The sequence below is a fragment of the Mauremys mutica genome, chromosome 9 (assembly GCF_020497125.1).
Source record: "Mauremys mutica isolate MM-2020 ecotype Southern chromosome 9, ASM2049712v1, whole genome shotgun sequence".
Taxonomy (NCBI): Eukaryota; Metazoa; Chordata; order Testudines; family Geoemydidae; genus Mauremys; species Mauremys mutica.
In genome coordinates, this window is record NC_059080.1 from 99,091,097 (window position 1) to 99,108,553 (window position 17,457).

The 17,457-nt window shown below is 57.0% G+C and overlaps 1 protein-coding gene across 1 annotated transcript; it reads left to right on the top strand.

Moving 5' to 3' along the window:
• The first annotated feature begins 328 nt into the window (after nt 1-328).
• On the top strand, nt 329-12,248 carry NMUR1 (neuromedin U receptor 1). The gene is made up of 2 exons (XM_045031280.1): nt 329-1,223; nt 10,646-12,248. Exons 1-2 carry the CDS (start codon nt 329-331, stop codon nt 11,044-11,046), a joined length of 1,296 nt encoding a protein of 431 aa, XP_044887215.1. The 3' UTR covers nt 11,047-12,248.
• Nucleotides 12,249-17,457: the final 5,209 nt, after the last annotated feature.

The window sequence follows — 17,457 nt, forward strand, 5'->3', positions numbered from 1 at the left end:
CCCATCGTTCCCGAGGAGCATGCGCTGGCCCGGGTTGGATTTCGACCCGCGGCAGGCCCGTGGTGTCGTGGGGCAGCCATTCAGTCCACCCCAGGCTGGCCACTTGCCAGCAACCTAGACAGCTCCCGGTCCGGTCCCTGACCCTGGGACAGTGACCCTGAAGCGCTCACGGTTCACCTGCAACATGGAGGCCCATGCTGGGCTCTGCCTGGCCGAGCCCCTCTGGCAGTGAAGAGAGGACAGCTGAGGAGCCGCTGCTGGGGGTGGAAATGAGGGTGGCTTTAAGGCTTCTCTCTAATCCAGTCCAGTCTCTTTGCAGCGGGAGGCCATGTATCCCTCCGCCAACTGCTCCAGCCTGCCCCGCAGAGACCTCCCCGGGCTGCTGGACTACCAGGATCTGTGCAACCGAAGCCAGCAGGACGTCGCCTTCAGCCATGTTGACCCCAGGGACTTGAACCTGACGGTGGAGCAGCTGCAGGACAAGTACCTGGGCCCCCGGAGATCCAGCTTCTTCCTCCCAGTCTGCGCCACCTACCTGCTGATCTTTGTGGTGGGGGCGATCGGCAACGCGCTGACCTGCCTGGTCATCGTGCGCCACCGGTTCATGAGGACGCCCACGAACTATTACCTGTTCAGCCTGGCCGTCTCCGACCTGCTGGTGCTGCTGCTGGGGATGCCGCTGGAGCTCTACGAGATGTGGAGCAACTACCCCTTCCTCCTGGGCGCCGGCGGCTGCTGCTTCAAGACGTTGCTCTTCGAGGCGGTCTGCTTCGCCTCCATCCTCAACGTGACGGCGCTGAGCGTGGAGCGCTACATCGCCGTGGTCCACCCGCTCAAGGCCAAGTATGTGGTGACCAGGAAGCACGCCAAGCGGGTCATCGTCACGGTCTGGGGGTTGTCCGTGCTCTGCTCCGTCCCCAACACCAGCCTGCATGGTATCCAGCCCCTCTATGTGCCGGGCCGGGGGGTGGTGCCGGACTCGGCCATCTGCACCCTGGTGAAACCCCGCCTGATTTACAACCTCATCATCCAGATCACCACCATCCTCTTCTTCTTCCTGCCCATGGGCACCATCAGCATCCTGTACCTGCTCATCGGGCTGCAGCTGAAGAAGGAGAAGATGCTGCAAACCCTGGAGGCCAAATCGGGCGGGGACTGCGACTACCACAACATCCGCCTCCAGCAGCAGAAGATCAGGAGGAGGCAGGTGACTAAGATGCTGTGTAAGTGGGGATGAGGGGGCGAGGCAGGGGAGAGCTCGTGATTCACCTCGGCGGCTGGTCCCCTGCATCACAGAAGGATGCAGCTCAGTGGTGCAGGGGAGAGGTATCCCCAACCTGCGTTCTCACTGGGCGGCTAGGGCAGGCCACCCGCGTCCTGCAGCCCAGCTGCTGGCGGGCAGGACCAAGCGAGAGCTCCAAGGGGACCTGGGCACCACGCAGCAGAGTGGTGGCGGGCGGATGCAGCCCAGCTCCAAGGCGTTGCAAAGGGGACTGCAGATCTGGAACGCCTGGAGCAGTCCAGACTGGAACGGGCCAGGCTCTGTGCAGTCTCTCTGCAAGCCCCTAGGAGCACACGCATTGGAGAAAGGCCCCCTCCGCCCCCTTCATCTGGTACAGGCGGAGAGCAACCAGACTAGGGATTTGAGCCAGGGATGGCCAGCATGCTGGATGGGACTTGCTCCCCCCATCAATGCCCCAGCCCCAGCCGCTGCCCGCCGGGACCCTAGTGTTTCCCCCTCACAGTGCAGCGCTCCGTGAGCGCAGCCAGCCGGCGTCTCAGAGCTCCTAACAAACCCAGGCGCCTTGGGCCAGATCCTCGGAGGGTGGCAATAGAGGGAGCCCCCATCCAAGTCAATGGAGTCGCGCTCATTTATTCCAGTTGACCCCTTTGGCTGTGTTTACTCTGTGTGTGTGTGTGTGTGTGTGTGTATGTGCATGCGCGTACCTCTGTGTGTGTGTGTGCACGCATGTGTGTGTGTACCTCTGTGTGTGTGTGTATGTGTGTGTGTGTGTGTGTGCATGCGCGTACCTCTGTGTGTGTGTGTGCGCATGTGTGTACCTCTGTGTGTGTGTGCACGCGCGTACCTCTGTGTGTGTGTATACCTGTGTGTGTGTACCTCTGTGTGCACATACGCATACCTGTGTGTGTGCATGTGTACCTCTGTGTGTGTGTGTACCTCTGTGTGTGTATGTGCACGCATGTACCTCTGTGTGTGTGTGTGCGTGCATGTGTGTGTACCTCTGTGTGTGTGTGCACGGGCGTACCTCTGTGTGTGTGTGTGTGTATGTGTACCTCTGTGTGTGTGCACACATGCATACCTCTGTGTGTGTGTGTGTACCTCTGTGTGTGTGTTTATGCATGTGTGTGTGTACCTCTGTGTGTGCGCGCGTGTGTGTACCTCTGTGTGTGTGCGTACCTCTGTGTGTGTGCATGTGTATGTGTGTGTACCTCTGTGTCTGTGCGTGTGTGTGTACGTCTCTCAGCGTTGTTGCCTTCATGTGTGCGGTGCTGGTGTTGCGCCGTCAGTGTGACTTTGCTGTTCCAGCATGTCACTCAACAGGTGTCTTCCGATGCACCTTTCCAGGTCGGGTGGGTGTGTGGGGACAGCAAAGCAGTGCTGCATTAGCCGGCGGTGTGTGTTGCTGGGTGTACAGGGAGGGGGCATGCATGTAGGGTGACCCGACGTCCCAATTTGATAGGGACATTCCCAATAATTGAGGCTCTGTCTGCCTATTACCCCCCACCCCCATCCTAATCTTTCACACTTGCTATCTGGCTGCCCTGCATGCATGAGGGTGCATTGTGGTGCTCACACGCTCCAGGGGAACATCCTATTAATTAGGAAGAGCCTCAGGATGCCTGGTGCTGTACACAGAGAGGCTACAGGCCCTGTCCTGGGATGCTGACGGGCTGGGTTATGCCCAAGGCTTCCTTTACAGGATCTCGGGGCCGTGCCGTATTAGCAGCCAAGCGGCACTGTGTGCTACGCCGCAGAGGTGTGACTGGGCTGTGCCTTGCTGCAGGGCACTGGTGGTACCTTAGTGCCGGATGCGTTGCAGGGTAACCGCAGCTCAGCGCTATGTTCCTGGAAACGCGCCTTTGGCGCCGCACTTGAGCGGAGATCTGCAGCGTAGTCGTTATTTTAAAGCGAGATGCGCAGAGGGCGAGTTCTGACTGGCCAAGGCGGGTTCCAGCTCCTCGGCCCGATTCTCGCCCGTGTCCCCCTTTGCAGCTGGGGAAAATGGGAGTAAAATGTTACCGTTCTGATCAGGTGCCATTTTGCACCCGCTTGGCCCAGGTGGAAACGGTGTCCTGGAATCAGGTGCCACCGCGTGCCTGGCCGGGGCTCACTGCATGCTTAGCATGCCTGCCATTGGCTTCTCCTCCAGCATCCTTCCAACCACAGTGTGAGAGAAGACGGCTGGGACCACAAGGGAGTGTGGGTTCTCCGCCTACCGTGTCCATCCCAGGAGAGTCCCCTGCAGTGGTCCTGGCTGGTGTCAGCTTGGTGGAGAAACTAGGGAAAGAGGCTTTTATCACAGTAGCACGAACCAGCTGGGAATTGGCAACGGGGCGGAGATAAGAGGTCTGAGCCAGCAGCTCTCCCAGCCGCTCGTTAATCTCCGAGAGGTGTCCAGGGTTGGGATGGTGATTACTCCATTAATGGAGGGCTGCTTCATTTGGCTAATAAACGCAGCGGGCTTCCAGGGGAGCCTTGGCTGGCTGGTGGGTTTTGCTTGGGCACAGACACAATCCAGGGCAGGAAACGGTTCCCAGGGAAGGTGCCCGCTGGGAGGCCGAGCCAGCCAGAGCTTTGTGTCTGTCTGCTGACCTGCAGTGCTCCCCGGGGCTGCAATGCTTTGGCTCTAGGCTAAGCTGAGCGAAGGCCCCATGCTTGCCAAGAAGCAAAGCCACGTGGCAGAGCAGCCCTGGAGCGGCCCTGGCAAGAGAGAGAGGGAGAGATGTTAACCAGACCTCACGTCCTTTCTACAACCTGCTTCCCCAGCCGCCCCCAGAAAGCAGATCAACAAGCCGGCGGGGAGTGAATCCCTTTTGTTCTGGCCTTGCCATGCAGAGACAGGCTAGTATTGCAAACAAGCATTGGCTGGGACGCTCCTGAGCTCCCCATGCCTGCATAAGGCCTTGTGTCCTCCTGCAACAGCCATCCCAGCTGTTTACCTTGCTTGCAGTGCCTGGGGTTTTAACTCAGGCTTGGCTTGAAGCGGTGCTGGCTGGCTGCAAAGGTGTCCCGTCCCCATTGCCGCCACACTGGCTCAGCAGGTCATTGTGCTGCGGTTGGAAGTAACCCAGCGCCCCTCATCCCAGCAGCGGAACTGGAGGGGTTGCAAGCACTTTGGAGGACAGGATTAGGCTTCAACACGATCTTGACACACTGGAGAAATGGTCTGAAATAAATAGGATGACATTCATTAGGGGCAAATGCGAAGTACTCTGCTGAGGAAGGAATTGCAGACGTACAAACTGGGAAATGACGGCCGAGGAAGCATTGCAGAAAAGGATTTGGGGGTTATAGTGGATCACAGATGAAATGGGAGTGGTCAATGTGACACTGCTGCAAAAAAAGCGACCATCCTTCTGGGCTGTGTTAGCAGGCGTATTGTAAGCAAGAGCGAGAAGTAATTCTTCCGCGCTACTCAGCACGGGTAAGGCCTCAACTGGAGTATTGTGTCCAGCTCTGGGCGCCACCCTTTGGAAAAGAAGTAACAAATTGGAGAAAGTCCAGAGGAGAGCAATGAAAACATGGCCTGCGGGAAAGACTGAAAAAAACCTGGTTAGTTTAGTCTGGAGAAGAGAAGACTGAGGGAGGACATGATAACAGGCTTCAAGCATGTAAAAGATTGTTATAAAGAGGAGGGTGATAAATTGTTCTCCTTAACCACTGCGGACAGGACAAGAAGCAATGGGCTTAAATTGCAGCAAGGGAGGTTTAGCTCAGACATTAGAAAAACTTCCTAACTGTCAGGGTGGTTAAGCGCTGGAATAAATTGCCCAGGGAGGTTGTGGAATCTCCATCGTTGGGGATTTTTAAGAGCAGGTTGGACAAACACCTCTCAGGGATGGTCTCAGATAATACTTAGCCCTGCCTCAGTGCAGGGGACTGGACTAGATGACCTCTCACGGTCCCTTCCAGCCCTACGATTCTATGATTCTGTTAGGGGATTGGTGCTGTGGGGTAGATGCAGCGTGTGGATGTGCCAAAGCCGCTGTGCTGCTGGGTGAGAGAGCGAGACCCCCAGGTACCAATGGCCCTGCAGCGGCTTCTCTGCTCAGAGGGGCGAAGGGTTATCCCGCCCACACCCCCGGGTGACTCCACTTAGCCAGAGTGAGGAGAGTTCTGGGAGCTGAGAGGGGAAGCCAAGCGGGGAGCCCAGCCTGAGGGCACTGAGATCTGAAGGGCAGGATTCCCCAGGAGCGCTGCGCCCTGGCAGGCGGGCACTTAGGGAACGGACATGGGCCCGGTCCCCCATGCCACCCTGCAGCAGTGAGCTCAGCTGCCCCGAGGCGATTTGGTTGAGCATGCGGCCCCACAGGGCTCCCTGCAGCGCTTCCTGGGCCCAGGGCCGGTGCAGCCATTTAGGCGACCTAGGCGGTCGCCTAGGGCACTGGGATTTGGGGAGCCATTTTCTTCGGCAGCGACCGCGGTGGCCGGATCTTCGGTTACCCCGGTCGCCGCCGGCATTTAGGTGGAGGGAGCTGGGGTAGGGGAGCGCGGGGAGGGCCGCCTGCAGCAAGTAAGGGGGAGGGGGGGCAGCACGCAGGGGAACTCCCCACCCCAGCTCACCCCTGCCCCGCCTCATCCCCGAGCACCCCGTGGCCGCTTCACTTCTCATGCCTAAGCTGATTGGCGCCGCAAGCCTGGGAGGCGGGAGAAGTGAAGCAGCCACGGCCTGCTCAGGGTGCTCGTGCGCGGAGCAGGGGTGAGCTGGGGTGGAGGGGGTGCCTCAGGGTGGGGAGTGGGGAGCTGCCGCAAGGGGGGTGCCTCAGGGCGGAGGGCGGGAGCGCCTCAGGGCGGAGGGGGGAGCTGCCGCCGGGGGGGGGGGGCCCCTCAGGGCGGAGGGCGGGTGCGCCTCATGGGGGAGGGGGGGAGCAGCCGCCGGGGGGGGGGCGCCTCAGGGCGGAGGGCGGGAGCGCCTCAGGGCGGAGGGGGGGAGCTGCCGCCGGGGGGGGGGCCTCAGGGCGGAGGGGGGGAGCGCCTCAGGGCGGAGGGGGGGAGCTGCCGCCGGGGGGGGGGCCTCAGGGCGGAGGGCGGGAGCGCCTCAGGGCGGAGGGGGGAGCTGCCGCCGGGGGGGGGGGCGCCTCAGGGCGGGGGCGCGCAAGGTGGAAGTTTCGCCTAGGGCGCGAAACATCCTTGCACCGGCCCTGCCTGGGCCTGGCCCATCTCTGAGGCCGAGGTGCAGCCCGCAGAGACGACATGTCCCAGAATGCATTGCTCCATCTTGATCCAAACAGAGGCGATCAGAGGAGCAGGCTGAGCGTTCGGTTTGAAATTCCTGTGTCCCCATGGTGGGATTCCACCCCAGAAACAGCTGCATTTCACTCTGTCTAATCTAGCTAGCTCCCATCACCGCAGTATCTGGGTGCCTCCAGTGCCGCCTGCGTGTCGTTGGTGATGCAGCTGGGGAGGAAAGGGGCACTAGAAACATAAATCATCATTCAGGGTAGCATGGTCTATGGGGGCCTTGTACAAACAAATCCCGATTAACTGACGTTTGGGTTAGCTGGGACATTTCTGTCCCCTGGATCCATAATTCCTATAAGGACTGAAATCCCTTTTCTGGCCTCCTGCTCGGCCCCCAGCTAACCAGGCAGCCAGGAGTTTACCTGGTATGCAGGGCGCTGCAATCTGCTGCGTGCCACCCAAGCTGCCCAGGGAGCCCCCAGTTGGGCATGTCCCTGGCCTCTCTCAGGGCTGAGCATTTCAAAGGAAGAGGCCCCATTCCAAATCGAGTCCGGATTCCCCTCTGCCCCGTTCAGCTGCAGCCGGGGGCGTGAGCGGCGCTGGAAAAATAAACACCCATCCAAGGGAAACGCCAGCAGAATCCCATTAACCCTGAGTTCAGCCTTTCGGGAAGCCTGGCGCTCCCTGGGCAGTGTTGGGTGGGTGCCTGCCGCTCTGCTCCCGCACTCTGCCTGACCTCGGGACTCCCCTTCCACTCTCCCGTGTGGCAGAGTCCTCAGAACCCCGACAAGGCTGGGCCTGGGATTCCTGGGGGGCTCGACCCCCAAGCTTGTCGTGGTCACGTAGGGCAGGGGCGAGGGTGTCCCCACTCTGGGGGGCTCGCTCTGCACTGGATGCTTCCCAGACCAATTGATCACTGCACACAGCTCAAAGCAAATACAAGTTAGTAAACAGCAACCAATTAAAAAGGAACAGGGAAAGAATGGGAAAGGTTAAAGGAAACACGTCACCCCGCTCTGTGCCCTGGGGACGTCACAACCAGCGTCTCTGGGATGTCAGGGCAGTTCACAGTCTGTCCCTCACAGGGCCCAGGCCCTGGCTGTGCTGCAGAGGTGCTGCGGGTCGGACACTTCTCTGGCAGTGGCCACACACCTCCAGGCTCTCGGTGGCAGGACCCTTCTTCCCAGTGTCAGCCCCCCGTCGGGGTTACGATCCCCCTCCAAGTCTGGCCTGCAGGGCCTCTTAGCTAGGGGCATCTCCCTGCACTGGGCCTGCTGCCCAGGGTCCCCCTCACCCGCCCCAGCTGCTCCCCGCACCCGGCTCCGGGTGGCTCCAGCTCCAGCTCCAGCCCCACTCTGCCTTAGCACGGCTGCTGCTCTGCCTCCAGCCCCTGGGCTGCTTTCCCTGGCCCCTCTGGCTCTGGTTGCTGCAGTTCTCCTCCCAGCACGGACCCACTCCCTGGGCTGCTTCTCTGGTTCTCTGGCTGGCAGGGCCCTGCTCCCCAGCTCAGCTTGGGCCCCTGCTCTCCCCTTAAGTCAGCCCCACTCGGTCCGACCCAGGCGATTCCAGCTCACAAGGAGGATGGGACCCCTGATTAGCCTGGCCCGTCAATCAGGCTGAGCTGGAGCGTTGTTCCTGGGGACTGTCAGGCTCAGGGTTCTAATTTCCCATCGACCTTCCTCTCTTTTGGCACTGGGAGCTACCCAACCAGAAACCCCCCACTGAGTTCAGTAAGGGGCCAACAGTCCCCTTACACCGGCATCCGGCGCCTGACGGCTGCAGGAGGGGCTGGGAACATCCTGGCATGGAGCTGGGCAGGAGCCGCCAGCTGCCAGGGCAGCGAAGGCAGGAGGCTGCCTGTCCCCTGGAGGGGAACCAGCAGCTGGGCAGGCCTGGGGGGGATCAGAGATGGGAACCAGGTTTTCTCATGACCCCGTCGCTGCTGCTGGGAAGGCTCCAGGGCTGCCGATCTGGCTCCGGTCACCAGCCCGGGAATCCATGCCCAGACTCTGGGGCGTGGCGAGCAGCGACGAGGCTGCTCCGTTCCCGTCTGCGCCAGGGCCGTGTATTTAACCAGGATCAACAAAACCTTCGAGACCAGGCACCTGATTTCTACCGGGCGCGTCTCCTGGGGCAACAGCCGCAGCCCGCTCTGGGGCCGCGGGGGAAAGGAAAGGAGCTGTGTTTGTCCAGGAGCTTGGGCAAGGTGACAGAGAAACAAACACCGGAGACAGGATAACGAACGGAAGGGGGACAAGGGCCAGAGCCGGTTAATGTGACCACACTTAGCAACCGCTGGCTGGAGAGGAGGGGCAGCAGAGAGAGGACGAGAGCAGAACGAAGCAAAAAGAACGGACGGGGGAGGGAAAGAAAGACCCGCTGAGACTGGGTGACGGTCCAAGACATCAGAGGGGCGCAAGGGAGCGATAGTGACAGGGAATCGCACAGATTGCCGGATGCTGGCACTACATGGCAGAGGACGGATCACTGGAAAATTGCCCTGTTCTGTTCATTCCCTCTGGGGCACCTGGCACTGGCCACTGTCGGTAGACAGGACGCTGGGCTAGATGGACCTTTAGTCTGGCCCAGTTTGGCCGTTCTTATGTCTCTTATATTTCTTATGGAGGGTGGAGGCTGGGAAAGAACCGGGTCACACTTTATATTAGGGTTCTATTTATAAAGGGTTTACAAAGGGTCAATAGATGTTTCACGTTACAGACAGGTGTAGGACGTTATAGCTGGTTACAAGCAGTCTATTGACTTTCGGGATTCTATGACTGTTGATTAACCGGTTATTAAAACAGAGAACCCTTTGTTACCTTTTGATAAGCTATTGATTTTATAAACTGTTGAAAGCACATCATGCCTTGTGGAATGTTGCAAACCATGTGACTAGGATGCAAAACCAATGAACTGCTGTGTGACATGCCATGATAGCTAATGATATGTCATGACATAAATCAACGTCCTTTCACCGCAATGAGCAACCTCATGCCTTCAAATTCTTATAATCTATCTATCCAGCTATCTTAGGGTGACCAGATGTCCCGATTTTATAGGGACCATCCTGATGTTTGGGTCTTTTTCTTTCTATAGGCTACGATTACCCCCCACCGCCTGTCCCGATTTTTCACATTTGCTGTCTGGTCACCCTAATCTATCTATCATGCCCATCAAAGTGGCATTTGGGCTTCATTTCAACTGCCAGCCATCCCCTCCTATTTTTGTGTCTTGCCCTTAATTCAGATAAATCAGTAGAATATATCTGAAGAAACTAGTGCTAGTGACATGCCTGCCAGCCAGAACCAACCAAAACCTCCTGCCTTTTTCTGTTGTGTCTCTTCCCATCCTGCAGCCACTAAATCCTTTGTAGGTTTATGTCTCATTTACTGTAAGGGCCCATTTCCTTCCCATGGCTGTATGATGGCAGCTACGGTAAGTACCGTAATAGGGAGGCAGTAAATCAGTCACCTGAGGGCTATGAAAGAAATGGGTGTTTACCCGAGGGTGGCACGTTAGAGATACACACCACCCACCCCGAAATGGGTCATCAGCAAGGAAAGAACCCACAACTCGCAGCACCACAGGCACACCTGCAACAGCAATTCTGGCAGAACGGTCAATGGGTGCTCCTCCGGCATGGCCAGGGCTTCCACATGCCTGCCCGGCTGCCTTCAGCACCGCCGTTACCGCCCCACGCGCGCCTAGGAGTCCTGCGGCCCACTTGGACAATTGAAAAGGGCCTGGGGCTCCTATCCGCTGCAACAGCTGTGGGCCCTGGGCCCTTTTAAATACCTGGGCCCCTGGGCAATTTCCCCCTTTGCCTCCCCCTTGTTGGCGGGCCTGACCGCAGGCCTTTATCACTCAAGGTAAATGTTAGTTGGCAGTATCAGTAGGTTGTTATCCCTCTGTGGTAGAGTCAGAAATTGAACCTCGGTTACCTACGGCCCAAGCTACCTCTCTACTCCTGGGGCCACCCTCGCTGTCCTATGTAAGCCAGGCACTAAGACGGGCAGGATGCATGCTTTTATCAGTGTCGTGCACTGGCAATATTTCCCCTTCTGCATAGAGAGAACAGGGCAACTAATGCAATGAAGGCAAAGAGTAGGAGGCAGGAAGGAACCTGCACCCTCAGATCAGCGACTGTCAGGGACCAGAGCACAGAACCAGCACACACCCACCCCCTCCAATGGCCACGACATTTTCTCTGCTTCCTTCCAGTCGTTCTGGTTGTCGTATTCGGGATCTGCTGGGCCCCCTTCCACACAGACCGGCTCGTCTGGAGCTTCGTCTCCCACTGGACGGGCCGGATGCTGCACATGTTCCAGTACGTCCACATCATCTCCGGGGTCTTCTTCTACCTGAGCTCAGCCGCCAACCCCATCCTCTACAACCTGATGTCCACGCGCTTCCGGGAGATGTTCAAGGAGGTGATGTGCCACAGGCGGCTGCGGAGGCTGGGCTCCAGGAAGTACTCGCCCAGCGTCACCCGGGTCACCACCCGCAGCACGGTGTGCGAGCACCTGCCCGCCGGCAACGGGCTGCCCCCGTCCAATGTGGAGGAGGAGGAGATGGGCATGGAGGGGGAGGACGCCCTTAAGCATGAGACGTCCTTCCCCTGAGGGCACCGCCAGGGCCTTCCCCGCTAGTCGGGCTCCTGGAGGGACACAATGACCGGGAGGGGGTTGGGAGGGCCATGTCCAGTGTCCAGTCACCCGCTTACGTCTCCTGTTGCTGTGCCACCCGCTAGCACTGCCCTGGCATTATCTCCACTCCCAGGCTGAACTCACCAGGGGCTGCGCCATGGCACGAGGGTACGAGCGAAGGCAGAGCTTGGGTTCAGAGAGGTGGGGGCATTAACGCTTCGCTGGCTGGGTTATGCCTTTGCAGCCTCTTGGCTTCGGCACAGGTGGTGGTGCCATCCGGCTGCAGGTTGTTGTCTGGTGCGTCTGGCAGCACCGGCCCGGCTTAGTGCTAGGAGGGGCGCAGACAAGAAGAGAGGCAGGTTGTCTCCACTGATCCCAGCTTCTTCCCTGTGTAGGGCATCGGGGCCTGAAACAGCTCGGCCCAGAGGTTCAGACATGGCCACTGAATTAAGAGCAACTGCCTCTGTCATTCAGAGGGCTGGGCCCTGGTCACAGAGTAACGCTGCCCGCCGGCCGCCTGAGTCACAGGGCAACAGGTTCCCCTGTCTCCCCCCGCCCTGCCTCCCTCCTGGGAGAAGTCTCCCTGCTAATCCTAGCCTGAGGCTCCAGCCATTACTACCTGCCAGCCTCATTCACCCTCCGCCCCTGGTCCCGCTACCCACCTCCCCAGGCTCTCTCCTCCCTTCCCGCACCTTCTACCACCACACAACAATCCCTCCTCCAGGCTGTCCCAGGCCAACACCCCCCTCCCAGTAGCCCCCAACTTTCTCCAGTACCCTAGTCCCCACTGGGTGCTCCTGATTACCCGCAAGCCCCCCTTGCTCCTCAGATGTGCAGGGAATCAGTTCCCAGCATCGCCAGCTCCTGGCCCCCCAAATTCATCTGATTTTTAAAAATACTAAATGTCGGGGTCTGTTTCCCTGCCTCGTGGTGCTGGGACCTTTAGGAGTCCCCAGCTTTTCTCCACACCCACGTGGGCTACCGCCTCGAAAACAAGGGCTGAGATGCTCCCAGAATCCCAGGACTCCAGGAGCTGGGGGTTTCAGAAAGATGCCAGATATCAAGAGAGTTGGCAGCGCTGGGTTCCTGACACCCCTACTCCTGCTGTCCCTGGGGAGGAGGGCGAGAACCAGGCGGTGGAGGAAATCAGCAGAGAAATGCCACTCAGGGAGCGTGGCAGGGCGCAGATGCAGGACCTCCCCCGCGGCCTGTGGGTTTGACGTGCTGTAGCTGAGGCATCCACACCCTCATGAGGTGTGGTGTTACCCTCCCCCCGCCACATGCCTGGCTGTCCGAGCGTGTGCCGTGCCTCTGCCGTGGCAGCTGTGGGCAGGGCCGTGGCAGCTGTGGGTGGGAAGCCCTTCGCTCAGGCACCCCCCAGCGAGGCACGGGGAGCTCAGTTTGACACACACCACACCTGGCTGCCTCGCTTTCCCCTTCCACCTGCCAGGGAGGGAGTGTAAATCAGGGAAAGGGCTGTGGGGCCGGGGCCTGGTGGAGCTGCCGAGGCCATGCTGGAGGTGGGGGGGGCTGGTTTTACTCCGACCCCAGTGAAGAAGGAAGAGCCGTTGTGTGAGGCTGACTCACCCTTTCCCTGGCTGGCTCCTGTGTGTTGGCGCGTGTGAGCCATGGAAGATAATTCACCCTTCCCACATAAACATGGGAACCTTTCCTGACAAGGGAGATGTCTCCGATCCGTGTGCGAACAGCTGACACAAAGTGCAGTGCTGGCAGCCCGGCTGTGGAGCAGATGCTCTCTCGCTCCCTCTCCACTTCCCTTTCTTCCTTTCACCACCTCGTCCCAGACCTTCCCCAGCGCAGCAGCCTCTCCTCCGGCATCAGCAGCTACCCCAGGCCGTCCACGCTGGGGCGAGTTCGGGGGTTTTCTCTCTGTGGGTCTCTCCGGTGTGCATGAGCTGATTGTCGCTTAACCTGAGAATTAAAACAAACCCACAACCATTCTCATTAGTTGGGCTCAAATTATTTCTCTCTCTCAGCTGCTCTCCCCTCACCCACTGTCTCTATTCAGTATAAACTCAATTGCACCTCGCCTTGACTTTCCCTAGAGGAGTCACAGCAGAGAAGCTAAATGAATTCTTTGCATCGGTCTCCACTGCACAGTATGTGAAGGAGATTCCCACACCTGAGCCATTCTTTTTAGGTGACAAATCTGAGGAACTGTCCCAGATTGAGGTGTCAGTAGAGGTGGTTTTGGAACAGATTGATACATTAAACAGTAGTAAGTCCCCGGGATCAGATGGGATTCACTTAAAAATTCTGACAAAAATCAAATATGAAATTGCAGAACTACTAACTATGGTATGTAACCCATCACTTATGTACCAGATGACTGGAGGATAGCTAATGTAACGCTGTCTTTTAAAAAGGCTCCAGAGGCGATCCTGGCAATTACAGGCCAGTAAGCCTAACTTCAGTACCAAGCAAACTGGTAGAAACTATAGTAAAGAACAGAATGATCCAAAACGTAGATATACGCGATTTGTTGGAGAAGAGTCAATAAGGCTTGTGTGAAGGGAAATCATGCCTCACCAGTCTATTAGAATTCTTAGAGGGGGTCAACAAACATGTGGCGAAGGTGGATTCAGTGGACATAGTTTATTTGGACTTTAAAAAGCCATTGATGGGATCCCTTATCAAAGGCTTTTAGGTAAAGTAAACAGTCATGGGATAAGAAGGATGATCCTCTCTGGGATCAGTAACTGGTTAAAAGGTAGGAATAAATGGCCAGTTTTCAAAATGAAGACACATAAATAGTGGTGTCCCTCAAGGATCTGTACTGGGCCCAGTGCTGTTCAACACAAATGATCTGGAAAAGTGCATAAACAGTGAGGTAGCAAAATCTGTAGCTGATACTAAGTTACTGAAGATAGTTAAATTCAAAGCCAACTGTGGAGAATTACAAATGAATCCCAGAAAATTAGGCGGCTGCGCCATGAAATGGCAGATGAAATTTATTGTTGATAGGCGCGATGTAATGCACAGTGGAAAACATAATCCCCACTATACATACAAAATGACGGGGTTTTAAATAGCTGTTACCACTCAAGCAAGAGATCTCAGCTTCATCGTGGATAGTTCTCCGAAAACATCTGCTCAGTATGCAGCAGCAGTCAAACAAGCTCATAGAATGTTAGGAACCATTAGGAAAGAGACAGATAATAAGACAGAAAATATCATAATGCCTCTATATAAATCCATGCTACACCCACATCTTGAATACTGCGAGCAGTTCTGGTCGCCCCATCTCAAACAAGATAAATTAGAATTGGAAAAAGTACAGAGAAGGGCAACAAAAATTGATTAGGGGTATGGAACAGCTTCCGTATGAAGAGAAATTAAAAAGATTGGGACTTTTTATCTTAGGAAAGAGACAACTTAGGGGGGATATTATAGAGGTGTATGAAATGATGACTGGTATAGCGAAAGTGAATAAGGAAGTGTTATTTACCCCGTCACAAAACATAAGAACCAGGGACACCCAATGAAATGAATAGGCAGCCAGTTTAAAACAAACATAAGGAAGTACTTCACATAATGCACAGTCAACCTGTGGAACTCCTTGCCAGGGGATGTTGTAAAGGTCAAAAGCATAACTGAGTTCAAAAAAGAACTGGATAAGTTCATGGAAGATAGGTCCATCAATGGTGGTTAGCCAGGATGGTCAGGGATGGAACAACATGCACTGGGTGTCCCTAAACCTTTGACTGCCAGAAGCTGGGGCTGGATCACTCAATAATTGCCCTGCTCTGTTCCTTCCCTCTGAAGCATCTGGCACTGGCCACTGTTGGAAGATAGGATACTGGGCTGGATGGACCATTAGTCTGACCCAATATGGCCATTCCTGTTTCCATGACAGGAATCCTGCTTTTTTTTAAAGCCACTGCCCCGAAGCACGGTTAGCTCACATGCCAGATTTGTGCTGTGATACTATTGATACTAGCAGCAGAAACTTCCCTGACATTCCTGAGCAAATAAAGTGAAGCAGGCTGGGCCTCACAATGCCCTCGCTTGCTCCTAACCCCCCAGTAAACGGGCCTGTAATCCCGTAACTGATCCCTGCGGCTCCTGTAGGGCATAATCCAGTCCGGCAGTGGGAGCCTTGCGGCTGGTTTCAGCGGGCTTGGGGTCAGGACCTTAGACTGTTATCTTTGTCCAGATTCACCAGGTCACCGTTCAGGGACTGGCTTTGTTTTCTGACTTCCGGTTTCTAATGATTATTATCCGGATGACTGTCTTAAAGGAGGCAGCGTTCCCCAGTGCATGAGGCACCAGACTGAGAGTCAGGACTGTGGGGAGCTGTTTCTGTCCCTGACACTGACTTATTGTGTGATCTTGGGCACGTCTCTTCGTCTCTGTCTCAGTTTCTCCACCTATAAAGTGGGCATAAGCACAGATGCCGACTTTCAGCTTTCCCCCGGGTGCTCCACCCCTGCTCGGTCCTGAGGCCCCGCCCCCACTCCACCTCCTCCTGAGGGGTGGTGGGCGAGAGGCACTGGGGGAGGGGGAGGAGCTGATGGGTGGGGCCCGCCAAACTGCTGATAGGTGAGTCCTGGGCACTCGCCATTTTTTCCCCATGGAGTCGGTGCCTATGGGCATAAGGAGGTGAGGTGCTTTCAGCTCTATGTGCAAGAGGAGCCAGCTCACCTCCGGGCCAGGAGCTGGTTAGACGGTTGTAAATGACACAGTACATGCAAGCCCCTGCTGCTGCCCCTTCCAGAGCCCAGGCCATACACCACAGTGTCCTGGTGTCGCTTGCTGGGGCCGTGGCCTCAGAAGTACCCTCCATAATCCAGAGCAGCTGCACCGGGTTGTGAGTGAACAATCTGTAGCCGGCCCTTCAAACGCCGCGTTCAGGAAATGTCACCGAATGTCAAGGAGTGCAGCTCGAGCGGCTGCGCTTCTCTGAGTCGGAAAGAGGCAATCAATTATTCCTTCAGATCAATACCCTCGATTCCCCTGTGGTCTCCCAGCCCACAAAGAGGATGAAATATTCAGACACTGAAATCCCACCTGAGACGCAGCCCTTGCTCGTCCCGAAGAGCTCTGCCCAACCATTGCCCGCACCATGGAGAATTTTGAGAAGCTCCCTGATCTCATCTGAATTTTGAACCTATCCACCCTTGAGGTGTCTAGGCACCATGGAGCATCCTTCTTATCTGGTAGGAGACTATCAGCCGCTGCTAATCAGCCGCTTCTCTTCTCAAAGAGCCTGAGCCCACAGCCGCTAGCGGTGTCTTTGCCCTGACTTCGGTGCATGCTGGGTCAGGCCCACAAAGCATATCCCAGACCCTGTTTTCATGTCCCAGAAACAATGCGGGAAGGCGACTAGAGGAGCTGCTGTCTGGGTTGTTTCTGAATTCAGGTGGTTCCTCCATAGCGTGGGGCACTTCGGGGAAGAGTTGATGCAAACCTATGGAGGGCCCATGCCCTCCGCATGGCATGACCCCCAGCCTCTGAACACAGAGCAGAATCAGACCCATAGGCAGCATGGACATGGAAGTTCAGTGCTGGCCGTGCAGAACCCTGTTCCTTCTCTCTCCTCCTTGCCCGGGGCCATGGCAGATTCCTCCAGAGAGATCCCAGGCTGCTGTGACCCTAAGCTCCCCAGCACTGCCACCAATGCCTGCAAAGTGTTCCCCTATTCTCCCCCCACCCCCCAAGGATCCCTCCTGCGCACAGAGCAGAGGAACGCCTCTGGGATCACCATAAAAGTTGACACTGGTGCCAGACAGACTGAAAACCAAACCAAACTTCCTAGCCAGGGGGCTGTGGGGGGAGAGAGGCTGCATGACGGGGTGCATGGATCCTGCCTTGTAGCTCACAGGGAGAGGGTTAAGGATGGTCAAGTCCGGCTCCAGCTCCAAACTTTCCCGCCCTTTTGGGGTTCCCACCAGGGGACTAGTTTTGAGGCCTGCTCCCCCTGCAGAGATTGCCTCAGGGGCTTCTCCCACCACTCATCCGTTTGGCTGGCCAGGGAGCAATGGAGCTGGGTTTGCCCCCGCAGGAAGAAGTCACTTCTTGGGGTTTAGCGCCCTGGGGTGGGGGGAGCCTCGTGAACTGAGCTGGGCTGTGGGTTCGGAGCCCTTCCGTCCTGGGCTTCTGGATCAGGCCCATCCCTGCCCCGCGGCCTTTGCCTGTCGGAGCAATGGCTGGGTTACATTATCCTTACAGCTTGGAGGGGCTCTCTGAGCCCCACACGGGCCACATTTCTCTTGGATCCAGCCTCAAACCTGGGAGTCACGGTGCTGCGAGAAGAACCCATGTTTCCCCTGTATCAGCGTGTTCTGCTGCAGCAGCAGCAGCAGCTGTACAAGGCACCCGAGCGCGGAGCCCGGCGTGTCAACAAAGCCACCCGCAGCGAAAGGA

Bases quoted from the DNA above. Each gene is read 5' to 3' on its own strand.
- NMUR1 (XM_045031280.1), top strand. From the start codon at position 329: ATGTATCCCTCCGCCAACTGCTCCAGCCTGCCCCGCAGAGACCTCCCC. The intron at 1,224-10,645 runs GTAAGTGGGGAT...GCTTCCTTCCAG, and splicing joins GCAGGTGACTAAGATGCTGT to TCGTTCTGGTTGTCGTATTC.